We start from the raw sequence: 25,662 nt of genomic DNA, 5'->3' as shown, positions 1-25,662 counted from the left end.
GCCCCTTGTGCACCTTGTCACCACAAAGTAGTGGGGCAAAAAAGTATTTAGTTGGCTACCAATTGTGCAAGTTCTCCCACTTAAGTGTGACTGTTTGAGGTTGTGGACAGGTGTCTTTTATATAACGAGTGGAGGACAGAGGAGCCTCTTAAAGAAGAAGTTACAGGTCTGTGAGAGCCAGAAATCTTGCTTGTTTGTAGGTGACCAAATACTTATTTTCCACCATAATTTGCAAATAAATTCATTAAAAATCCATCAATGTGATTTTCTGGATTTTTTTCTCTCATTGTGTCTGTCATAGTTGAAGTGTACCTATGATGAAAATTACAGGCCTCTCTCATCTTTTTAAGTGATAGAACTTGCACAATTGGTGGCTGACTAAATACTTTTTTGCCCCACTGTATGTAGTGAACGACAGAACAGCGGAATAATTTAGTTTGAGTCGTCAAGCTAAATCAAAATAGTGTGTTATACCTACACCACTGGTTTATTCCCAATACTAAACCAGCTTCCAATATGTTACTACTTTATAACAACTACCTTGTAAAGTACAAGTGTATACGATGAATGTGTGTACACAATGAATGAGATCCAAAAGCCACTTGGAATGGAAAGTGTGCAAATATATTTTCAAATAGTTTTCATAGCAATAATGATACAAAAATCACTGACAAAACAATTAACAAATACCTGAAACAAATAAAAAAAATGTACAAAGTTGTGAGTAAAAAGTACACAACAGCTACGTCATCCACAAATACAGTGCATAGTGTTATACATCTTTAGGTGCTGAAAGGTGGAAATGCTTTCGGGTTGGTTTCAGCTTGTAAACTACATCAGGAAGTAGGAACATTTACAGAGAAGGTTCTACTCACTGAAACAGATACCATTTGGTAAAAAAGTTCTCAATTGTAAATATGTACATGGTATTTTATCACTGATTGTGTTTTGATCACACAGACAACATTTCAAATTGTGAATACAAAGTCAACTATCTTATATCAGTTTTCAGGTACATTCGATTCTCATGTAAAAAAAAAAAAAAAAATCCAAATTGGCTACAAAAGTCTAAAGAAGTAAATGTACAGACACGTCAGTGATGTGTAGCTTCCTCGTCCGCATATACATTTCTATAAAATAATAAAAGTTATCAATACATAAAGAGCAACTTAACTTTAAACAGCATAAATTAATACAAGAAGCAATCATAAACATCAGTGGGCTTGTAAAATCAACAAATGGAGAGAATAGAAGTCACTGACATTTTAGAGGAATAGACATTTGGTTCAGCGATGTCGTGATGTGTTTTCTGTACATTCCAGCTGAAGAGAGCATTCGTTAACAAAACATCCACAGACAGAGATTCTGTCTTAGACAAAGGCTCTGCTCGTCTGTGGCGGTAGCTTGTCGTCTTTATCTTAGAGACTACACTGGCTCCATTCAATGGTTCCTGTCTGCCTCTGGTCTAGACATAGAACACGGTGTGTTGATCATGATCGAGCTCAAAGTGAGCAATCTCAATGGGCTGGATCCTACCTTTAGATACGTGTTCTTATCGTTAGGATTCTGCACAATGTACGTTAACCTCTTTTTCACAACTATGCATTTCAACATCAAAGGAAAGGTTTGGCGAATGGACATATTTATTTACCTGCTTAAAATAGCAGTCTCGAGTGTCTGTGCTTAGTTGAGCTCATGTGCATGTATAATGAGTTGTGTGTGCTGTATAGAACTCAAACCATATTAATATCAGAGTTCTATGGACTCAAATCTATCTCAGACACTGTACGTCAGTTAGTAAGTTGACGTTTTCTTCAGAGAACAACCCTCTCAGCTTTTCTCTCAGGTCAGAAAATGGACAGTTACTTTCGTGAGCCCCTGACAGAGCGTGTATAGGCCAGATGGAACACTTCCCCAGATAGGACTGTTGAGTGGGGGAAGACAATGTTCAAAGTAGTAGCTGTGTTATGCTGCCACACAGCGGTTGGGCCGACGAGACATGACGTAGCCTCGGTGACACACACAGCGATAGGAGCCGTCTGTGTCGATGCATTGGCCGTTCGCACACGCGTTGTCAGGATCCACACATTCATTGATGTCTGGGCATAGAAGCAGAACAAAGACACAATTGAAAACACAAGCATGTGAATCAGTGAACGTCCAAATGTGTGTACAGTGCAACCCCTTCACTTTTCCAAATTTAGTTTTACGTTACAGCCTAAAATGGATCATATTGTGTTTTTTCTCCCCCTTGTCAATCTACGGTACACAAAATACCACATAATAACAAAGCAAACACATTTTTTTGTAGACATTTTTGCTTCAAAAATAGATAAATAAGGAAATATTACATTTACATAAGTATTCAGACCCTTTACTCAGTACTTTGTTGAAGTATCTTTGGCAGCGATGACAGCCTTGAGTTTACTTGGGTATGACGCTACAAGCTTGGCACACCTGTATTTGCAGAGTTTCTCCCATTCTTCTCTGCAGATCCTCTCAAGCTCTGTTAGGTTGGATGTTCGATTGGGTTCAAGTCCAGGCTCTGGCTAGACCACTCAAGGACATTCAGAGACTTGTCCCGTTGTCTTGGCTGTGTGCTTAGGGTCGTTGTCCTGTTGGAAGGTGAACCTTCGCCCCAGTCTGAGGTCCTGAGCGCTCTGGAACAGGTTTTCATCAAGGATCTCTGTACTTTGCTCCGTTCATCTTTCCCTCGATCCTGTTTAGTTACACAGTCGCTGCCACTGAAAAACATCCCCACAGCATGATGCTGCATCCACCATGCTTCACTGTAGGGATGGTATTGGCCAGGTGATGAGCGGCGCCTAGTTTCCTCCAGAAGTGACGCTTGGCATTCAGGCCAAAGAGTTAAATCTTGGTTTCATCTGACCCGAGAATCTTGTTTCTCATGGTCAGAGTCCTTTAGGTGCCTTTTGGCAAACTCCAAGTGGGCTGTCATGTGCCTTTTACTGAGGAGTGTCTTCCGTCTGGCCAGGCTACCATAAAGGACTGATTGGTGGAGTGCTGCAGAGACGGTTGTCCTTCAGGAAAGTTCTCCCATCTCCACAGAGGAACTCTGGAGCTCTGTCAGTGACCATTGGGTTCTTGGTCACCTCTCTGTCCAAGGCCCCTCTCCCCTGATTGCTCAGTTTGGACGGGCGGCCAACTCTAGGAAGAATCTTAGTGGTTCCAAACTTCTTCCATTTAAGAATGATGGAGGCCACTGTGTTCTTGGGGACCTTCAATGCAGCAGACATTTTTTGGTACCCTTCCCCAGATCTGTGCCTCACTCAATCCTGTCTCAGAGCTCTACAGACAATTCCTTCGACCTCATGGCTTGGTTTTTACTCTGACATGCACTGTCAACTGTGGGACCTTATAATATAGACAGGTGCGTGCCTTTCCAAATGATGTCCAATCAATTGAATTTACCACAGGTGGACTACAATCAAGTTGTAGAAACATCTCAAGGATGATCAATGGAAACAGGATGCACCTGAGCTCAATTTCGAGTCTCATAGTAAAGGGTCTGAATACTTATGTAAATAAGGTATTTCTGTTTTTATTTTTAATAAATGTGGGAAAATGTCTAAAACCTGTTTTTTTTGCTTTGTCATTATGGGGTGTTGTGTATAGATTGATGTGGGAAAAATATAAATGAATCCATTTTACAATAAGGCTGTAATGTAACAAAATGTGGGAAAAGTGAAGGGGTCTGAATACATTCCGAATGCACTGTATGTTCTGGTAGATGTGTAAAACGGTAAATCTATACAAAATCTATGACATTTCTAGGTTCTCCATTGCACTGGTAAATCTAAAGATTTTACTGTAACATAAATGTCAATCTGAGAATAGATTTAAAGGCATAAGGTCCGAAGAACAAGTGAAAGGCAGGGAGTTTTGCATATAGACAATTGCGAATAGTTGAAGGGTTTGTCTTGTGGATTGTGTGAGGAGGGATACCTACCTATGCAGGCCATGGAGGTCATGTCCAGCTCGTAGCCCTCGTAGCAGTCACACGTGTATCCCTCCGCCACCCGGATACACCTGCCGTTCTCACAGCCGTGCAGTATCCCACAGTCCTCTGTGCTCAGGCCTGCATACGGCTCATATCGTCCTGGAGCGGGGAGAGGAGGAGATGGTCAGAACTATGAACAGATAGCTAATCAAACAAGCATTCTTCACAGGGCCTAGGTTAAGTTCACATCTTAAAATGAATGTGAAATATTTTGGGTAATGCAGCAGCATTTGCAAAATGATAGTAGTGCCTTCCAGCAAGACTACTAATTTGACCTATTGAAAGCCCTAGGGGCTACAGTTACAACAGTAAATCCAGTAATGCACAATAAGAGAGAGCTTACTCTCATAGACTCTCCGTGGGCCACCACCACCACCACCACCACCACCTGGCCCCTGTCTGTCAGGGAACGGAGGGAAAGGGGGTCCCACACGCCAGGGTTCTGGCCTCTCCTCCTCACTATAGGGGTCACTGTCCGGGAGGGGGGCCAGACTCAGAGGGAGGCCCTCTCGGCTGGGGGGAAGGGGTCGCGCCCCAAAGGCAAGCTCAGAACGAGGGTCTGGGAGGGTCCGGAAATGGGGTCTCGGAGGAGCATCAGGCGGGCCGTAGTCGTCCTCGTCATAGTGCCGCTCAGGACTGGGAGGGAGAAATCCAACATGTTTGATGAGAATATATGTTGCGTCTTACATGATACAGTGGGGCAAAAAAGTATTTAGTCAGCCACCAATTGTGCAAGTTCTCCCACTTAAAAAGATGAGAGAGGCCTGTAATTGTCATCATAGGTACACTTCAACTATGACAGACAAAATGAGAAGAAAAATCCAGAAAATCACATTGTAGGATTTTTAATGAATTTATTTGCAAATTATGGTGGAAAATAAGTATTTGGTCACCTACAAACAAGCAAGATTTCTGGCTCTCACAGACCTGTGTCCTCTGTCCTCCACTCGTTACCTGTATTAATGGCACCTGTTTGAACTTGTTATCAGTATAAAAGACACCTGTCCACATCCTCAAACAGTCACACTCCAAACTCCACTATGGCCAAGACCAAAGAGCTGTCCAAGGACACCAGAAACAAAATTGTAGACCTGCACCAGGCTGGGAAGACTGAATCTGCAATAGGTAAGCAGCTTGGTTTGAAGAAATCAACTGTGGGAGCAATTATTAGGAAATAGAAGACATACAAGACCACTGATAATCTCCCTCGATCTGGGGCTCCACGCAAGATCTCACCCCGTGGGGTCAAAATGATCACAAGAACGGTGAGCAAAAATCCCAGAACCACACGGGGGGACCTAGTGAATGATCTGCAGAGAGCTGGGACCAAAGTAACAAAGCCTACCATCAGTAACACACTACGCCGCCAGGGACTCAAATCCTGCAGTGCCAGACGTGTCCCCCTGCTTAAGCCAGTATGTCCAGGCCCGTCTGAAGTTTGCTAGAGAGCATTTGGATGATCCAGAAGAAGATTGGGAGAATGTCATATGGTCAGATGAAACCAAAATAGAACATTTTGGTAAAAACTCAACTCGTCGTGTTTGGGGGACAAAGAATGCTGAGTTGCATCCAAAGAACACCATACCTACTGTGAAGCATGGGGGTGGAAACATCATGCTTTGGGGCTGTTTTTCTGCAAAGGGACCAGGACGACTGATCCGTGTAAAGGAAAGAATGAATGGGGCCATGTATCGTGAGATTTTGAGTGAAAACCTCCTTCCATCAGCAAGGGCATTGAAGATGAAACGTGGCTGGGTCTTTCAGCATGACAATGATCCCAAACACACCGCCCGGGCAACGAAGGAGTGGCTTCGTAAGAAGCATTTCAAGGTCCTGGAGTGGCCTAGCCAGTCTCCAGATCTCAACCCCATAAATAATCTTTGGAGGGAGTTGAAAGCCCGTGTTAACCAGCAACAGCCCCAAAACATCACTGCTCTAGAGGAGATCTGCATGGAGGAATGGGCCAAAATACCAGCAATAGTGTGTGAAAACCTTGTGAAGACTTACAGAAAACGTTTGACCTCTGTCATTGCCAACAAAGGGTATATAACAAAGTATTGAGATAAACTTTTGTTATTGACCAAATACTTATTTTCCACCACAATTTGCAAATAAATTCATAAAAAATCCTACAATGTGATTTTCTGGATTTTTCCCCCCTCATTTTGTCTGTCATAGTTGAAGTGTACCTATGAAGAAAATTACAGGCCTCTCATCTTTTTAAGTGGGAGAACTTGCACAATTGGTGGCTGACTAAATACTTTTTTGCCCCACTGTAGATGTGAATGAGTGACTGTGGTGAAAAGGGCAGCGTGTTACATGTATCCTGAGGGCCGTCTGTATGGGCTCTCTGGGACGCTGAAGGTGCTGGGCGTTCTGCTTCTGAAGCCAGACCTGCTGCCCCCTGGTGGTGTGTAGTCGTCATAGTCAGGCTGGGGGTACTCAGGCCTGCGGGGAATGGGGTCTGGGAAGGAGTCCGGTCCATAGGGCACGCGATACCCCACTCCTCCTCCTTCCTCTCCTCCTCTGCCGGGTCCTGGCCCTGGGTCCGGCCCGTAGCGGTCAGGGAAGGGGGGAGGAAACTCTGGGAGCCTCAGGAAGACGTTACAGCGAGCGTCATAGTCCTCTGACAGAGGGAGAGAAGCAAAAGAGGCGTAGACCAAAAATGACACTTCCCCAAACTTTAAACATGCCCATAAACACAACACTGTTTCGCAACACAGGGCGCCATTTTGCTTCCATCTTATGAAAAAAATGCTAACACAGCGGATTGTTCAATGTAAATACTCATCCACATTCAGCGTGGCCGTAGTAGCGCATCAGTGAGTGTGCGGTCAGTCCAGTAGTACCTGAGTCTCTGGCAGGACACAGAGCACACTGCAGTCCCCAGCCCTCTCCATACAGACAGCAGCACTCAGTGAAGGTGACCTGTCTGCCCAGCAGGGGGCTCTGACACACTAGGTCTGCTGTGACATACTCCCAACAGAACGATAGGTTCTCATCTGGAGACAGTAGGGATAAGACAGGAATTAGGAGGGGAAGGGTGAGATGAAAAAGAGAGACAGTTAGATGAATAAAAAGGAAGATGGATAAAGAGAGGCAAAGAAAGATGGAGAAAGGGAGGTGGGAAAAACGAGGGAATGATAGATGGGGAAAAGGAGGAGAGAGATGGTGAGAGAGATCTCACAGCTTGAGCTAATAAGTGACATTTGAGTAGTGTGGACTCATAAGGTGAGAGTGATTGGGGACTCCCGTCTCCCAGTGTGTGTAGTCTTACCCACGGCGAGGCCAGTGGAATTGACACAGCTACGCCGAGTGTCGTCCAACACAAGAGGGGGCTCGCAGGAACAGAAGTATGAGCCTAATATGTTGAGGCAGATTCCCCCTGGACAGCTGTCCTCCCCTGCCTCACACTCATCAACATCTACCGAGAGAGAGAGAGATGAGATTTTAGCAACCTACCCATTATGTACATCCCATTAAGTTCAATCACAAATTATAAAGTCTGGGTCAAAACAGCCCAATATCACTGATAAAGAAAGGCCGCTAACCGATGCACTCCAGAAACACGTCGTCGTAGTAGTAGCCAATGGTACAGTAGCAGGAGTAGCCAGGGATGTTGTTGACACATACACCGCTCTTACACACCTCAGGGTGGAACAGCTTACACTCATCCACATCTGTGAGAGGAGAGAAAGGCCTGGATTATAGGTACAGGTTAAGCATGACTACAAATCATGTGTGTCAAAATCAGCCATTATTGACAGCAACTCTGGAGAAATGAGAGTTTAAGTGCCTTGCTCAAGGCCAGATCGACAGATTTTTCAATTAGTCGGCTCAGCGACTTGAACTAGTAACCTTTCGGGTTACCGGCCCGAATGCTCTAACCGCTACCTGCAGTGTCGTTACCTTTGTAGCTAAATGCTCCTGGCCCGGTAACATATCCTCGTCCGCTGGGGCACAACGCCTGGTGCTCGGCTGGACAGCACCCACAGGAAACAACAACAAGACATATCAGAAAGGAACACTTTACGACATCAGGGATAGCTTTTTCTGAGTGGGTTGTCAGGTGGATGTAACTCCAGGAGTCTACCATAGACATACATATTGACTTTAGTCTTATACACCCTAGAGGTGACAGGAGGCTGCTGAGGGGAGAACAGCTCAACGTAATGGCCGTCATGGAGCAAACGGAATGGCATCAAACACATGGAAACCGCAAACACATGGAAACCATGTGTTTGATGTATTTAATGCCGTTACCATGAGACTGTTCTCCCCAGTTAAGATGCCACCATCCTCCTGTACGAGAGACATAGTCATACCATAGACATACTATTGACATCAGTGTTGATCACTGGTCCCTACCTGTGCCTAGCTGAGGACAGGGGTCATACTGGCAGCCCATGCCCCAGCCCTGGCCCACGGTGCAGCAGCACTCCTGCTGGGTGGTGTTGCGGGCCAGCACGCTGCACGAGCTCTGCTCCTCGGTGTTGTAGTAGCACTCCCTCAACTCGCCAGGCCGGGCAGGGGGCAGCTGGGACGCATCGAGCCAACGCTGGGGACCGAGACCGGTGGTGGAGGAAGACGAAGAAGAGGAGCCGCCGCCAGGGAATGCTGGACGACCTGTGAGACACGTGGACGTGATGTTTGAGGGTTGAGGTGCGTGTGGTTACGGCTGCGTTGCTGACCACCAAGACAATGTAGCGTTCCCTCATGAACAGCAGGGGGCAGCAACGTCAAGGTGTTTGAATGGGCACTTGTTGCACAAACTGATGTTAAATGCCAATAAAACTGTGATGGCATTTGAAGCAGGGAAAGTGTTATTCCCATCAGGGAGTAGAAATGTATATTTTCGTACGGTAAAAAACAAGCTTATCTAGATAATCCTCGAAAAGCACAATAGTGTTGGACAGCGTACAGTACCTGGTCGGGGTGTGCTGAGGCACTGTCCTGAGCGCGTATCAAACTCCTCCCCCTCTCCTGGACACTCACACATGAAGGAGCCATCCACATTCTCACACCGTGCCGCGCCACACACGCCCTGCATAGTCTCACACTCGTTTTCATCTAGAGAGAGAGATAGAGAGATAGAGATAGAGAGAGAAATAGTGTGTGAGAGAGAGATGGAGAGAAAGGAGAGCGAGAGAGAGAGAAAGAAAAATATGGGTCGAAAAGGTATAACCATGTAGGCTAAATCAAGCAAAGACAATGACAGATGATAGGACAGCAGAATGGTAACGTTTGTACTCTTATCAGAGACTCGTGCATCGGTGTTGAGACGTACCCACACACCCCTTCCCATCGCTGGTGGCTGTGTAGCCCTGGTCACACATGCACTGGTATGTTCCAATTAGGTTCTGGCAGAATGCATGTTCCCCGCAAACGGTTTCATTGGCACACTCATTGATATCTGTGGGAGAGAAGAAGAAACAGAAGTGGGGAGAGAGATGACATCACTCCTATATGAATCTGAAATATGGTCTCTAGCATGGTCACTGTCTTTATTATAGTTAGAAGGATACACTTGATTCAATTATTTAAAGGTATAAAGCAACAGTTTGGTGAAAACAACACAATGAGATCCATCCCTAGATCTTTTTCATAATGTGTGTGTGTGTGTCGGTCTGTGTGTGTTACAGATGCATATCTTGGCAAGGAAAGGCGAACGGCAGTCTTGTGACTGAGCATCTGCACGGTGAAAGCCTCCAACCCGAACACATCAATCAAACACAGCTGCCATGATGACCAACCCCTTACGGCCCGCCCTCAGCCTGAATCCCACATCTGTGTCCAACCTGCCAACCATTCCTACACAAACTATCATGGCTAAACTGTATGACAGTATAAGGAGGACGGCATTCAATCTCTATTGATTGAGTTCCTCTGGACCTCTCAGTAGCATAATAAATAAAGTGGATTAATAAATAAGAGAATAATCAAAAAAATACATTCTTATATGTGGACCAGACTTAGTAAAGGATGAAGTCGATGAGGATGATGAAGAGATGGAACTGACCGACGCACTCTCCGGTGCGGGTGACCCGGTAGCCCGGCTCACAGGAGGTGATACAGCGGTAGGAGCCAATGGTGTTCTCACAACGTTGTGACCGACACACTGCTCCCTCTGAGCACTCATCTACATCTGGGGGAGAGAGAGGGGGGAATCACACACACACACACACACACACACACACACACACACACACACACACACACACACACACACACACACACACACACACACACACACACACACACACACACACACACACACACACACACACACACACACACACACACACACACACACACACACACACACACACTTCAGCATCCCCATAGGCTCGAAAGCTGTGCGTGTTACATAAAGGGACACGTAGTTTCGTAAGGAACACACGTTTTCAATGGTCTGTCTACGGTGGATGATGAACAGTGCAGAGTAGTTGAGGTGTTGAGTTACCCAGACAGGCTGTCTTCTCTGGGTTGGTGGTGAATCCCACTTGGCACTGGCACTGGTAGGAGCCCTCTGTGTTGACACAGCGCCCATCCTGGCACGCCCCCGGGCCTGACCTGGCACACTCATCCACATCTGGACCCGCAATGACAACACGCCATTACATCACCACAGACAACCCCACTGTGCCTACCGCCAAGCTAAGCAATCCTTTATCATGACGTTGTGCCCATGTCGTTTCATTTGTCATTCACTGTGTGAGAGACTATGCGCAATATCATCTGTGTAAAGTAGCCGATAAGTGATTATTTGTAGAAGTGATTATAATTATAAGTGATTACTAGTATAGCCCTGCTAAGAGTTGTCAAAGTTAATGGGCAGTTTAAATTGCAGAGTAAACAACCCATACGTGTTGTGTCTATGTCATGAGTAGAGACTTCTCCATTCTGCAGGTTTAAGAGTAGCCTACAGCAATGCCAGTGGGACTTAGGTGTGTGTGTGTGTGTGTACGAGATGGCTTATAGGCCTCACCCAGGCAGGAGCTTCCGTTGCTGCTGGTGGTGTATCCCTGGGAGCACACACAGCGGTAGGAGCCCTCTGTGTTCACACACTCTCCCTTTGGGAAGCAGTACTCCCCCTCTAGACACTCATTGACGTCTGTGAAGAGACAAGACAAACCCGCGCTACAATATGACACAGAAAAGAGACAGCGACCCGCAGCGTGGTATATACACATTATCAAATCACATCACTGACATTGTAGCGCTTATCACCGTCGTCGGTACTGACCTCTACACTGGCGTCCGAGGCCAGCGGTTCTGTAGCCTGGCTGACAGTCACAGCGGTAGGAGCCGTCCGTGTTCACGCACAGCCTCGCTACACCACAGGTGTCAGGGCTCTGGCATTCATCCACATCTGAGGAAGGGAGAGGAAGGGAGAGGGGGGGGGGGGGGGGGGTGCTCATTGGTACTGGTACGCACACACACATACACCACTGCTTCATGTATAGGCCTTTCTGTCCCCCCTAAAAGGGGTTAAACAGCATTCAAGTGGTTTCTCTTAAATCAACACAGCACCAATCGATTCTGTCCCTTATGGATATAACCTTTTGACAGTGAAACCTCGCCAACGAGTCATCCATCCATTCCCAAGTGTTACATCCATACCCAAGGTGTTTTTGATTTACACGCTATCTATCCCCTTTGAAGTCTAAACATCTGTTGCAGACTCTATTGGCGCACATCGGCCCAGTCCAACAGCCAGACTTCTATTGAATACCTCTGAGTGATTCTCATATCACAGCAGAAACAGTACATTCATATGCATTTTTAATGTGGTCTCTTGTTTTTTTAGGTAGAGGCAATTAACCCTGGTGGGATGGAGCACGGTGTCCTGAAATGATACTTGGGCTGATGATTTGTGTGTCCCACGGGACAAAAAACTGCTTGGAAGTGAGTAAGAGGAGTAACAGAAGCCAGCAAGGGTGAAGTGAGGAGAGAAGAGGAGAGGAATGCTGAGGAGAGTGCTGACTGCAGTGTGGAACTGGGGCTAGAAGGCCAATGGGTGGCCAACCCCCTTTGCTCACTCATCACCTACTGTAGGATGATGAAAAATTGCTTTACTATGGCGACTGTCTTAGTCAAGCTGCATCACCAATAACACCAACAGTGTTAGTGATATGATTGTCTGATTCCATAAAGCAGTATGAATGGAACGCAATCTCAAGTGGAAGGCGTGTGTGAAAAAGAGTTTGGCGCTAATTTTGGTCTGGTGAGAAGCATCTCCTGTCACATTCTGCAGAGTTCAACATTGACTCATTTAATCTCTTTGAAAACGTGTTTCCTTATTAGACAGAAATCTGCCGCCGTCTACAAATCACCTCCTCCCCTTGGCTGTAAAAGAGCCATGGCCTTCCTTCCCAGAAACAAATGCAACAGGCAAGTGTGAGAGCAGCAAAACACCTTGAAAAAACATGTCGACTACATGGACAGAATGCCTTGAATTGACTTGATGCACTGCCTAACAGACAGCTAGTCTTACCTGCGCATAACCCATCTTGCATACCGTGGCCAGCTTTGCAGGCGACACACTTGTAGGAGCCTTCAGAATTCACACACCGTTGCCCAGGACACTGTGAGGGGTCTTCACATTCATCAATGTCTAAAATGAAGCAAGTGGAGGTCACACATCTAACAGAGTGATATGGAGCATGAGTCATCATGTAAAAGACAGACACATGCAGCCTTACCAATACAGATGCTGTCCTGTAGTTTGAACCCGGTGCGACAAACACACTGGTAGCTACCCGGGGTGTTTTCACAGCGACTGTTGGCACATAGGTTGGAGGTCTGGCGACACTCATCGATATCTGTGTGAAAGAATTAACATCAGTATTGATACAATTAACAATATGGAATACAAATGTGTGTGTGTGTGTTTGTCTCTGTGTTTCTCTGTGTGTGTGTGTGTGGTTGAGAAGGTTGTTCACCTGTACACTGTCCGTTTCCAGCCTCAAAGCCTGGGCTACATGCCACACATTTGAAGGAGCCCTCAGAGTTGATGCACTCCTGACCAGGACACTGCAGAGCGTTCTCACACTCATCCACATCTGGAGAAGCCAACAGATGTTATTCTTTACAATCTCTTAATGAAGTCGACAGAACAAAGGCCACATCTAGTAGTGTTTCACTCGATTACGTGCTAAAGGAAGTCACACATTTGACTGCTCTTCATCGGCTGAAGTAATGTGCATGTTCAACGTGCAGTCTCACCTCCGCAGGTGTTGCCCTGTAGCCTGAAGCCAGATCGGCACGCACACTTGTAGCTTCCAGCCGTATTCTCACAGCGGCCGTAAGCACAGGGAGTGGGGATGTGGAGGCACTCGTCAACATCTGCAACAACAACAAAAAGAACGAAAGATTTAAAAAAATACTTCTGCTTACAAACGGCTTATTGTGTAAGTGATCGGATCTACATGAATGAGTGTTGACAAAGGCCATGTTGTGTCCTACCTGTGCAGTGTCTGTCGACCAGCCCAAAGCCTGGCTTACAGGACACACACTTGTATGAGCCCAGGGAGTTCACACACTCCTGGCCAGGGCACTGGGACAGGTCTGCACATTCATCCACGTCACTACAGGTATCACCGTGTAGTCTGTAGCCAGTGAGACACGCACAGCTGTAGCTACCCTGGGTGTTCTCACAGTGACCGGTGGTGCACGGGCTGGGGGTCTGACCACACTCATCTATATCTGTAGGAATGGAGAGGAGATTGCTGAAAAGGTAGTTGCCAATTTCAAATACACTCTAAATGGATGTACTAATGAATGGATGGATGAAAAAAAAAAATCACAGGCATACCTCAGAACACACAGAGGCAATGGGATTTTACCTGAGCATTGTCCATTGATCATGCTGAAGCCTGGCTTGCAGGACACACAGTTGTAAGAACCCTGAGAGTTGACACAGGCCTGACCAGGACACCTCAAAGGGTCCTCACACTCATCCACATCTGAAACAGATAAGAGCCAGAACATTAATAGACGGGCAGAATTTTATTTTCCATAGATTGATTGTTCCATTCGCTGACAGGTTCAAAAAGAGGGAATGTAGGTAAATACATTGGGTGGAGTCATCGCTGGTACCTGTGCAGGTCTTGCCTTGTAGTTTGTATCCTGTGTGGCAAACACACCTGTAGCTCCCAGGAGTGTTCTCACAATGACCATTGGTGCAAAGGCTGGGGGTCTGACGGCACTCGTCAACATCTACAACAGGGGGCGACACAGACCATTAGTGAAAGGTTATTATTTGGTTTTGTGTATGACTGCTTCAGGACAAGGGGTGTTACCTGAGCAATGCTCGTTGAGCAGGCCAAAGCCTGGCGGGCAAGACACACACTTGTATAATCCTGGAGAGTTGACACAGGCCTGAACAGGACACCTCAAGGGGTCCTCACACTCATCCACATCTGGGGAAAGGGAGAATGATAGACAGGAAGTTGAATATGTCCAACTGACAAATAGTATCATTTAACAAACATCACACAATCGTTGGTGAGTGAAGACGGCAACATATACAGGACAGCACCTTCAGTAGTGAAATAATGTTGAATAGATGCAGAGATAGCTTCCTTACCTTTACATGTGTTGCCCTCTAGCTTGTACCCAGTGCGGCAGACACATTTGAAGCTACCAGGGATATTCTCACAGCGGCCGTTGTTACAGGGGTTCGGAACCTGCCGACACTCGTCAATATCTGTGCCACCAAAAAAGTTTGTCCTTTACTCAAAGACTTGACAGTTAACAGTTGTCTATTTTCGTCTAGAATGATGACAAGGACTACTGTACAGCTATCACAATTGACATAACATTCCTTATAACAGTCACAATCATGGAAATAATACTTAATGACTGCTGATGTTGAGTATGCGTCCCCTCTTACCTTGACAATGCGTCTCTTTGAAGTTGGCTCTGAAACCAGCAGGACACACACACCTGTAGCCGCCTGGTGTATTGTCACACTCCCCAACGGAACAGGGACTGGGGGTGTGGAGGCACTCATTGACATCTAGAGATCCAGATGAGAAGAAAACAATAACACCACGAGGGACTCTCAGAGAACACTGACCAGAGTACCAGACCCCATTTCCTAACCCTTGACCTCCAAGTAGATCACAAGGCATTCCAGGGGGATGCCAGGTCTCTCTCTATACCCAACAATACAGAGTAGCTGTTGTCTGAATAAACGTCAAGGGCACAGCTGCCGTGGCCAGCGACCGTGTGTGTGTGAGTGGTGTGTACAGTGGGGCGGGGCTGTACCTATACAGCTGGTGCCCTGGGGTCCCGGCTGGTATCCAGAGGGACAGCTGCACCTGTAGCCCCCTTCTGTGTTCTGGCAGCGGCCGCTTCCGCAGGGCGGAGAAGACGCCGTGCACTCGTCTATGTCTGAAAGGAAAGGGGGAATGATTGGGGTTAAAGAGGTCAAGAGGAGCCTGACCAACCCTACAGGTTGTAATCAAGCGGCCCCTCAGGGGAGGGGATTGCAGTGAGATGCTTGTGGTACCGTAACCAGCCTGAAACTGACTCATCCATAATAGCTAGCACATGTTCAATGACCGCACACTATAAATACAGCTGAGGCCCAGTACAGCATCAGGAATAGCCAACATTGGGATGTGTATGTGTGTTTGATGCTTCCCAATAGTAGCTAAATAGTTAAACTAGCAACAGTACCCTAACAAAACGACATTCACCTTGACACCGAGTCTGCTGAGCGTTGAGTTGGTATCCCTCGTTACAGATGCAGGTATGTCTCCCTCCGGGCTGGTCCACACAGCGGCCCTGTCCACACACCTGGGGCATAGTCTCACACACACCCCGCACTGCACGCCCAATCAGATGAACGTAGACACGCGCGCGCACACACACACACACACCACACACAGCTTGTCTGTTACCATTTCAAAAACGACTCCAAAGTGTGATCTTGGTAGTCATCTCATCCATATCAGCCGCCTGAGGTTGTGAGAGGGAAGAGGGGATGACACAGCCACGGCGAATGTGAGGAGCTTCTGATTTCATCTGGCTGCCTGATCTCTGTTTACATTGAAGAGCTGAACAACGAAGCTCTGACATACACTCATCCCATTCCACGCTCTTTGAAAAAAAGGGTTCTTCGGCTGTCCCCATGGGAGAACCCTTTTTGGTTCAAGGTAGAACTCTTTTGGATTCCATGTAGGACCCTCTATGGAAAGGGTTTTACATGGAACTCAAAAGGGTTTTACCCAGAACCTAAAAAGGTCCTTTAAAGGGTTCTCTTATGGGGACAACCCTTTAAGGTTCGAAATGGCACTTATTTTTTTTCTAAGAGTGCAGCTCATATATTTCTCAGGGACCATTATGAGGATTTATAGTCTCAGAACTCATTTGTTATGGGGCAGATTCCAGGCTGTGGGCATAACAGTGTTAAATTCTAGGTTACAGCACAAAACTGTCACCTTCCTCACAAGAAAAATAGTTAGCAGCTCTTTGACGGCCCCTCCTTGAGATTCAAACCTGCCAACATGTGATAAACTAACAGTCCGGTGGTGAGCAGTTGGCTAACATTAGGGAAACGTTTTGCGACACAAACAGAGCATTGTACCCATCTGTTTACTGCTTATATCTTGAGCCAGAGTTCCTGCGTGAGGGCATTCCCTCTTTGAATCTCTCTTTGTATTGCAAAGTGCATTAAAGAATGTAAAACGCCTTTTATCGACTGAGGTTTTGAAGTTGAGGTGTGTGTGTCAAATCAAATCCAAATCCAATTTTTATTGGTCACATAAAATTGGTTAGCAGATGATATTGCGAGTGTAGCGAAATGCTTGTGCTTCTAGTTCCGACAGTGCAGCAATATCTAATATGTAATCTAATAATTACACAACAACTACCTAATACACACAAATCTAAGTAAAGGAATGGAATAAGAATATTTACATATAAATATATGGATGAGCAATGACAGAGCGTCATAGGCAAGATGCAATAGATTATATAAAATACAGTATATACATATGAGATGAGTAACGCAAGATATGTAAACATTATTAAAGTGGCCAATAAAGTCTGTATGTAGGCAGCAGTTTCTCTGTGTTAGTGATGGCTGTTTAACAGTCTGATGGCCTTGAGATAGAAGCTGTTTTTCAGTCTCTCGGTTCCAGCTTTGATGCACCTGTACAGACTTCGCCTTCTGTTTGGTAGTAGGGTGAACAAGCCGTGGCTCATGTGGTTGTTGTCCTTGATGATCTTTTTGGCCTTCCTGTGACATCGGGTGCTGTAGGTGTCCTGGAGGGCAGGTAGTTTTCCCCCGGTGATGCGTTGTGTAGACCGTACCACCCTCTGGAGAGCCTTGCGGTGCAGTTGCCGTGATGCAACTCGACAGGATGCTCTCAATTATGCATCTGTTAAAGTGTGAGGGTTTTAGGTGACAAGCCAAATTTCTTCAGCCTCCTGAGGTTGAAGAAGTGCTGTTACGCCTTCTTCACCACACTGTCTGTGTGGGTGGACCATTTCAGTTTGTCCGTGATGTGTACGCCGAGGAACATAAAACGTTCCACCTTCTCCACTGCTGTCCCGTCGATGTGGATAGGGGGGTGCTCCCTCTGCGGTTTCCTGAAATCCACAATCATCTCCTTTGTTTTGTTGATGTTGAAGTGGAGGTGTGTGTGTGCATGTGTGTGTGGGATAGGGTCGGCTAAGTTCTCTAGTGGAGCCAGAAAAGGCCAGAGCCAGAAACACATCTGATGTCTTTGAAGATGGATAAAACCAGCAGTAAAAATCGACGCTACCAGAGAATTCAACTCCATCTACCCGTGATTCTTAAGCACTCATTATTCTGTTCCATTCTAAATGTGAACTCATGCTTTCAAGTGCTATCACATAAAATGAGAGCAGAACGGACACAGGAAGACCAGTTGTCGTACTTCAATGGAGAACTTTGAGCTTTTCTCACTCCATAGTACAGACTCCAAACTAAATGCTTCTTTGTTCTTGAGTCAGGTGTGAAGTACCATAGTTAAGAGTTCTAACAGGGAATGACATAGAGTTGGCAGTGTGAGAGGCCAGAAAGTTGAACCAGCATTTATCTGCAGTTGACCTAATCTTGGAGCCATTACTGTATCAAGATGAAACACTTTGTGGCTGTGGCGTTGTGGTGTATGATTTACGGTACCTGGCCTGGGGATGGGTGGGCGGGGCGTGACCAGAGATGGGAGGGGCTGGGCGGGTCTCACTGGAGATACTGGCCGTCGGTCAACTGGAGGCCATTGGGTCTGAGTGGGGTGCCGAGCTAGAGAAACCAAAACCGGACCTAAACATTTACTGAGAATGTCTAGACACATTAGAGCTTCCGCTTGTTGAGAAGAGGCAGCTTGATATGAATTGTCATTCTCACAGCCTTCTGGACACAAACATCAAACTTTAAACGTTCTAATTCTGTCTCAGTAGTTGATGTTGCTATGTGGAAATGACAAGAGTATATGAAGGGTTTGATTCCAAAATGCGATAAATGATAATTTTTCATATTTGCATTTTTTCTATGTGTATGAATTATGGCAGATCTCATACCTTAAAAACATTTACTTTAGAATGTTTTTTTTGGGGGGTTGCAAAACGCAAAATATCCGTATTGTTTCATACCAAAATGTGCTATATCCAGAGACATGTGTTGAGAGAGTTAGATCCAGCGACGGGAAACAATAGAGTACAGGCTGCAAACATATACGGAGGCCGCAAACAGCGTGCTGTGTCACTCCAACAATAAGAATCAATCCATTCTTGCAAATGAATTGCGACAGACTTTCATTGTCCTTATTATTCATTAAATCTTTCCAAAAGTGTATTTAATCAAATTCAAACATTTTTTCATTGAATTATCCTCATGAAAAAACCTGTAAAACCACAATACAAATTGTTCCAAAAGTTGCTTAAAATGTCCAAAAAGAAAACTCACATAGTATACACTACACTATTCACCCTCTGAATACAAATTGACTATGATATTTGCACAATTTAGTTTAAACAAATAGATAATTTGTATATTTACGTTTCAATACTTTATTACATGTAACTGTTTAAAACCGAATCTGGACACTTTGTCTATTGGAGTTCTGTTGGTTGGAGCGGATATATAGCGTTTGGCCACAAAGCATGATAATTTTTCTCTCTAAAATAAAATTACCTTATGTATATATCATGTCTTCCTTTTCACTAGCCCATGTCATGGTAAAATGAAAAAAATCATAGATCTCTTTCATAAGATGTGGTTTTAATTAATGTCAATTTACAAACATTTCTGAAAATGGAAATGTTGCGTTCTGGAATGAAACTCTTCATATTGAGGAATCTCCTTGCGGTTGCTAGGGGCTACTGTCTACTCACCTGTCACCACCCGGGTGGGTCCTGCTGTAACAGAGCTGGTTGGGATGTGTGGTCTGCCCTGGGAGGACAGGGAGCCTCCACCACCTGGCTGTTGGGGTCTGGTCGGAGTTGTGAGCAGAGTAGTGATACCTGGTTGTTGAGGCCTGGTTTGGGGAGTGAGAGAGCCTGAAGATTGTTGGTGACTAGTTTGGGGAGTCTGTGCACCACTACTGGCTGGTTGTTGTGGCCTGTTCTGTCCCGTTCTCTGGGATATGACAGGTGGACCTCCAGTCCCGTGCTGCTCCAGCAACCTCTGGTTGAACTGGATGACAGAGGCAGAGTAGTGGTAGCCAGGCCCTGCTGGGCAGATCTCCTTGAAAGCAACTTTCACAAGCAAACAGAGAACGGCACAAGCAGGATTGAATTAGTTAGTATTAGTTTCATACCCAGACATATACACACTAATATATATATAAACTCAGCAAAAAAAGAAATGTCCCTTTTTCAGGACCCTGTCTTTCAACGATAATTCATAAAAATCCAAATAACTTCACAGATCTTCATTGTAAAGGGTTTAAACACTGTTTCCCATGCTTGTTCAATGAACCATAAACAATTAATGAACATGCACCTGTGGAACGGTCATTAAGACACTAACAGCTTACAGACAGTAGGCAATTAAGGTCACAGTTATGAAAACTTAGGACACTAAAGAGGCCTTTCTACTGACTCAGAAAAACACGAAAAGAAAGATGCCCAGGGTCCCTGCTCATCTGCGTGAACGTGCCTTAGGCATGCTGCAAGGAGGCATGAGGACTGCAGATGTGTCCAGGGCAATAAATTGCAACGTCAGTACTGTGACACACCGAAGACAGCGCTACAGGGAGATAGGACGGACAGCTGATCGTCCTCGCAGTGGCAGACCACGTGTAACAACACCTGTACAGGATCAGTACATCCAAACATCACACCTGCGAGACAGGTACAGGATGGCAACAACAACAGCCCGAGTTACATCAGAAATGCACAATCCCTCCATCAGTGCTCAGACTGTCCCCAATAGGTTGAGAGAGGCTGGACTGGGGGCTTGTAGGCCTGTTGTAAGGCAGGTCCTCACCAGACATCACCGGCAACAACATCGCCTATGGGCACAAACCTACCATCGCTGGACCAGACAGGACTGGCAAAAAGTGCTCTTCACTGACGAGTCGCGGTTTTGTCTCACCAGGGGTGATGGTCGGATTCGCGTTTATCGTCGAAGGAATGAACGTTACACCGAGGCCTGTACTCTGGAGCGGGATCAATTTGGAGGTGGAGGGTCCGTCATGGTCTGGGGCGGTGTGTCACAGCATCATCGGTCTGAGCTTGTTGTCATTGCAGGCAATCTCAACGATGTGCGTTACAGGGAAGACATCCTCCTCCCTCATGTGGTACATCAGCTCATCCTGACATGACCCTCCAGCATGACAATGCCACCAGCCATACAGCTCCTTCTGTGCGTGATTTCCTGCAAGACAGGAATGTCAGTGTTCTGCCATGGCCAGCGAAGAGCCCGGATCTCAATCCCATTGAGCACGTCTGGGACCTGTTGGATCGGAGAGTGAGGGTTAGGGCCATTCCCCCCAGAAATGTCCGGGAACTTGCAGGTGCCTTGGTGGAAGAGTGGGGTAACATCTCACAGCAAGAACAGGCAAATCTGGTGCAGTCCATGAGGAGGAGATGCACTGCAGTTCTTGATGCAGCAGGTGGCCACACCAGATACTGACTGGTAATTTGATTTTGACCCACCCTTTGTTCAGGGACACATTATTACATTTCTGTTAGTCACATGTCTGTGGAAGTTGTTCAGTTTATGTCTCAGTTGTTGAATCTTGTTATGATCCTACAAATATTTACACGTTAAGTTTTCTGAAAATAAACGCAGTTGACAGTGAGAGGACGTTTCTTTTTTTTTTGCTGAGTTTATATACACTACTGTTCAAAAGTTTGGGGTCACTTAAACATTTCCTTGAATTTGAAAGAAAAACTCATTTTTTGTCCATGAAAATAACATAAAATCAGAAATACAGTGTAGACATTGTTAATATTGTAAATGACTATTGTAGCTGGATATGGCAGATTTTTTTATGGAATATCTACATAGGCGTACAGAGGTCCATTATCTGCAACCATCACTCCTGTGTTCCAATGGCACGTTGTGTTAGCTAATACAAGTTTATCATTTTAAAAGGCTAATTGATCATTAGAAAACACTTTTGCAATTATGTTAGCACAGCTGAAAACTGTTCTAATTAAAGAAGCAATAAAACTGGCCTTTTTTAGACTAGTTGAGTATCTGGAGCATCAGCATTTGTGGGTTCGATTACAGGCTCAAAATGGCCAGAAACAAAGAACTTTCTTCTGAAACTCGTCAGTCTATTCTTGTTCTGAGAAATGAAGGCTATTCCATGCGAGGAATTGTCAAGAAACGGAAGATCTCGTACAACGCTGTGTACTACTCCCTTCACAGAACAGCGCAAATTGACTCTAACCAGAATAGAAAGAGGAGTGGGAGGCCCCAGTGCACAACTTAGCAAGAGCAGAAGTACATTAGTGTCTAGTTTGAGAAACAGGCACCTCACAAGTCCTCAACTGGCAGCTTCTTTAAATAGTACCCGCAAAACACCAGTCTCAACGTCAACAGTGAAGAGGCGACTCCGGGATGCTGGCCTTCAAGGCAGAGTTGCAAATAAAAAGCCACATCTCAGATTGGCCAATAAAAAGAAAAGATTAAGATGGGCAAAAGAACACAGACACTGGACAGAGAAAACCAGTCAGTATCTGGTGTGGCCACCATTTGCCTCATACAGCGTGACACATCCTTCGCATAGAACTGTGGCCTGTGGAATGTTGTCCCACTCCTCTTCAATGGCTGTGTGAAATTGCTGTATTGGCAGGAATTGGAACACGCTGTCGTACACAACGATCCAGAGCATCCCAAACAACATCAAAGGGTGACATGTCTGGTGAGTATGCAGGCCATGGAAGAACTGGGACATTTTCAGCTTCCAGCAACATGGGGCCGTGTATTATCATGCTGAAACATGAGGTGATGACAGCAGATGAATGACACGACAATGGGCATCAGGCTCTCATCACGGTATCTCTGTGTATTTAAATTGCCATCGATAAAATGTAATTGTGTTCGTCGTCCATAGCTTATGCCTGCCCATACCATAACCCCACTGCCACCATGGGGCACTGGTCTGCAGTTGTGAGGCCTGTTGGACGTACTGCCAAATTCTCTAGATCAACGTTGGAGGCGGCTTATGGCTTATCTGGCAACTGCTCTGGTGCACATTCCTGCAGTCAGCATGCCAATTACACACTCCCTCAAAACTTGAGACATCTGTGGCATTGTGTTGTGTGACAAAACTGCACATTTGAGAGAGGCCTTTTATAGCCCCCAAACACAAGGTGCACCTGTGTAATGATCATGCTATTTAATCAGCTTCTTGATATATCACACCTGTCAGGTAGATGGATTATCTTGGCAAAAGAGAAATGCTCACTAACAGGTATGTAAACACATTTGTGCACAACATTTGAGAGAAATAAGCTTTTTGTGAGTATGGACATTTTCTGGGATCTTTTATTTCAGCTCATGAAATATGGGACCAACACTTTACATGTTGCGTTTGTATTTTTGATCAATGTACATACTGTGACATAGGCAAATGTTAACACTGGTCATTAGCTGCATTATGATTATCCATTGCCGGTCGAGTATGATGTGGAGGTTTGAATCAGAATTGGGATGCTCACCTGATCCAAAGTAGGGACACCTCTTACAGTTCTTGCCCCAGGCCTTGCCCACGCGGCTGCAGCAGCAGATCTGCTTGGTGATGTTCCTAAGGATAGGCACGTAGCAGCTACCAGGACCAGAGCCAGAGCTCAGGATACGATAGCACTGGCCCTTATCCTCCGAGATCACCTTATGGGCTGCAAGGAGGAGGACAGGGTGAGGACATGCCAATGGGAGAATGGTAGAGAGAAGATAGCATTTATTATAGCCATACAGAAACAGCTTCATTTCCAAAAAGGCCTCAAGCAAAAGAATACACCAAACCCAACATGCAGGGTCAACACATGCTGATTGTTGATTGGTAATTTATCTTGAAATATAACGATGGTGTACTCTTCGCCTTTGCTTTTTGTGTCATGATTCTCTGGTACTTCTGGTACTTGATCTTAGCTTAGAAAACAGTAGGCATTCTGTCGCTTTAGTCGGGTTAAGAAACACAGAAATATTCAACTGAAGACAGACAATGAGTTGCAGAAGTACATGACGTCAGAAAAAAGAAGAAACGTCAGAAATAAATCGCTGTTAAATCATCGATTCAGATAGCAAGAAAACAGAAAAGCTCAAAGCATTCCCATTAACGTTTTGGCAACACATTGTTTAAAGATGACCGCTCAGAGTCAACGACGCACACAAAACAGACAGTTTCCAGCAGTTAGAGCCAAGTGCTGGGGCGGACTGGATAGAGAGGGAGCCCACAGACAAGCAGATACAAACTGCGTCAGATCCAAAGGCAACACACAGGGGTCACAGGCCAACCAGCATTTCAGAAGCACTAACCTTTGTAAAATGCCGGTTAGAATAAGCAGGCCAAGTGTCACAGAACTTCAGGAGCTGTAATGTCATGTTTATGATGTGCGTATAGATGTGTAATGTATGTTTTATGTATGATATAATACAGCACAGTTAATGTAAAGTATTACTGAATATTGTTCAATCTAAAAGTGTGTGGAATTTGAACTCATTTTTGGGATCAGAGCATGAATAAAGATAATGGAAATATTTATTGCATGAGGTAGTCTACTGTCCTACAGTGTTTCCCCTATATTAATTTAGCTGCTAAATCGTTGTCGCCACTCCAAAAGATAGAAAATGATTTTCGGGTAACTACAACATTTTCAGTGTAAACTTAAATGATTAAAACCATATATAAAAGTATGTAGAAATGATATTGGAGCTATATATAGCATTTTTTTGTTATTTTTACTATTTTCTACATCGTAGAATAATAGTGAAGACATCAAAACTATGAAATAACAAATATGGAAGCATGTAGTAACCAAAAAAGTGTTAAACAAATCAAAATAGATTTGATATTTTTGAGATTCTTGCAAGTAGCCACCCTTTGCCTTGAAGACAGCTTTGAACACTCTTGGCATTCTCTCAACCGGCTTCATGAGGTAGTCACCTGGAATGCATTTCAATTAACAGGTGTGCATTGTTAAAAGTTCCTTCTTAATGCGTCTGAGCCAATCAGTCGTGTTGTGACAAGGTAGGGTTGGTATACAGAACATAGCCCTGGTAAAAGTCCAAGTCCATAATATGGCAAGAACAGCTCAAATAAGCAAAGATTTTTTTATTTTTTATTTAACCTTTATTTAACCAGGTAGGCTAGTTGAGAACAAGTTCTCATTTACAACTGCGACCTGGCCAAGATAAAGCATAGCAGTGTGAACAGACAACAACACAGAGTTACACATGGAGTAAACAATAAACAAGTCAATAACACAGTAGGGGGGAAAAATTAGTCGATATACATTGTGTGCAAAAGGCATGAGGAGGTAGGCAATAAATAAGCCATAGGAGCGAATAATTACAATTTAGCAGATTAACACTGGAGTGATAAATCATCAGATGATAATGTGCAAGTAGAGATACTGGTGTGCAAAAGAGCAGAAAAGTAAATAAATAAAAACAGTAAGGGGATGAGGTAGGTAAATTGGGTGGGCTGTTAACAGATGGACTATGTCCATCTGGATGAGTTGGATGAGTTGGACCACAGAGTAAAGGAAAAGCAGCCAACAAGTGCTCAGTATATGTGGGAACTCCTTCAAGACTGTTGGAAAAGCATTCCTCATGAAGCTGGTTGAGAGAATGAAAAGAGTGTGCAAAGCTGTCATCAAGGCACAGGGCAGCTACTTTGAATAATCTAAAATATATTTGTTTAACACTTTTCTGGTTACTACATGATTCCATATGTGTTATTTCATAGTTTTGATGTCTTCACTATTATTCTACAATGTAGAAAATAGTACAAATAAAGAATAACCCCTGAATGAGTAGGTGTGTCCAAACTTCTGACTGGTACTGTATATATTTTTTATAATATCATCTTTGAGAGCTAACAATCACCAAAATAAAAACTAGACAGTCGAGGAGAATCTAAAATTCTCCAAAAATGTCATGACATGGGGCCCCCATTGATTTTGTTCTGATGCTTGAATCACTC

General features: G+C 44.9%; 1 protein-coding gene across 2 annotated transcripts in view; it reads right to left on the bottom strand.

Annotated features, from left to right (window-relative positions):
• Window positions 1-602: 602 nt before the first annotated feature.
• LOC129821917 (latent-transforming growth factor beta-binding protein 4-like) overlaps window positions 603-25,662 on the bottom strand; it is a 76,519-nt gene continuing 51,459 nt past the window's right edge. For both annotated transcript variants that reach the window (XM_055879655.1, XM_055879656.1), the window contains 30 exons: window positions 23,177-23,353; window positions 19,394-19,756; window positions 18,186-18,302; window positions 15,730-15,858; window positions 15,296-15,421; window positions 14,919-15,044; window positions 14,613-14,732; window positions 14,326-14,445; window positions 14,123-14,242; window positions 13,870-13,989; window positions 13,490-13,729; window positions 13,250-13,369; window positions 12,967-13,086; window positions 12,727-12,846; window positions 12,519-12,638; window positions 11,268-11,393; window positions 11,010-11,135; window positions 10,485-10,613; window positions 10,041-10,166; window positions 9,309-9,434; window positions 8,948-9,091; window positions 8,390-8,647; window positions 7,931-7,999; window positions 7,573-7,701; window positions 7,299-7,445; window positions 6,871-7,023; window positions 6,341-6,647; window positions 4,365-4,657; window positions 3,971-4,120; window positions 603-2,099 (listed from right to left, as the gene is read on the bottom strand). In XM_055879655.1, coding sequence (XP_055735630.1) covers window positions 1,966-2,099; window positions 3,971-4,120; window positions 4,365-4,657; window positions 6,341-6,647; window positions 6,871-7,023; window positions 7,299-7,445; window positions 7,573-7,701; window positions 7,931-7,999; window positions 8,390-8,647; window positions 8,948-9,091; window positions 9,309-9,434; window positions 10,041-10,166; window positions 10,485-10,613; window positions 11,010-11,135; window positions 11,268-11,393; window positions 12,519-12,638; window positions 12,727-12,846; window positions 12,967-13,086; window positions 13,250-13,369; window positions 13,490-13,729; window positions 13,870-13,989; window positions 14,123-14,242; window positions 14,326-14,445; window positions 14,613-14,732; window positions 14,919-15,044; window positions 15,296-15,421; window positions 15,730-15,858; window positions 18,186-18,302; window positions 19,394-19,756; window positions 23,177-23,353 — 4,655 coding nt within the window. In that variant the 3' untranslated portion in view covers window positions 603-1,965. The remainder of the gene's footprint in view (window positions 2,100-3,970; window positions 4,121-4,364; window positions 4,658-6,340; window positions 6,648-6,870; window positions 7,024-7,298; window positions 7,446-7,572; window positions 7,702-7,930; window positions 8,000-8,389; window positions 8,648-8,947; window positions 9,092-9,308; window positions 9,435-10,040; window positions 10,167-10,484; window positions 10,614-11,009; window positions 11,136-11,267; window positions 11,394-12,518; window positions 12,639-12,726; window positions 12,847-12,966; window positions 13,087-13,249; window positions 13,370-13,489; window positions 13,730-13,869; window positions 13,990-14,122; window positions 14,243-14,325; window positions 14,446-14,612; window positions 14,733-14,918; window positions 15,045-15,295; window positions 15,422-15,729; window positions 15,859-18,185; window positions 18,303-19,393; window positions 19,757-23,176; window positions 23,354-25,662) is intronic.

The sequence above is a fragment of the Salvelinus fontinalis genome, chromosome 24, assembly GCF_029448725.1.
Source record: "Salvelinus fontinalis isolate EN_2023a chromosome 24, ASM2944872v1, whole genome shotgun sequence".
NCBI lineage: Eukaryota > Metazoa > Chordata > Actinopteri > Salmoniformes > Salmonidae > Salvelinus > Salvelinus fontinalis.
The sequence above is the reverse complement of the archived record's forward strand: the minus strand, read 5'-3'. Positions and strand labels throughout refer to the sequence as shown.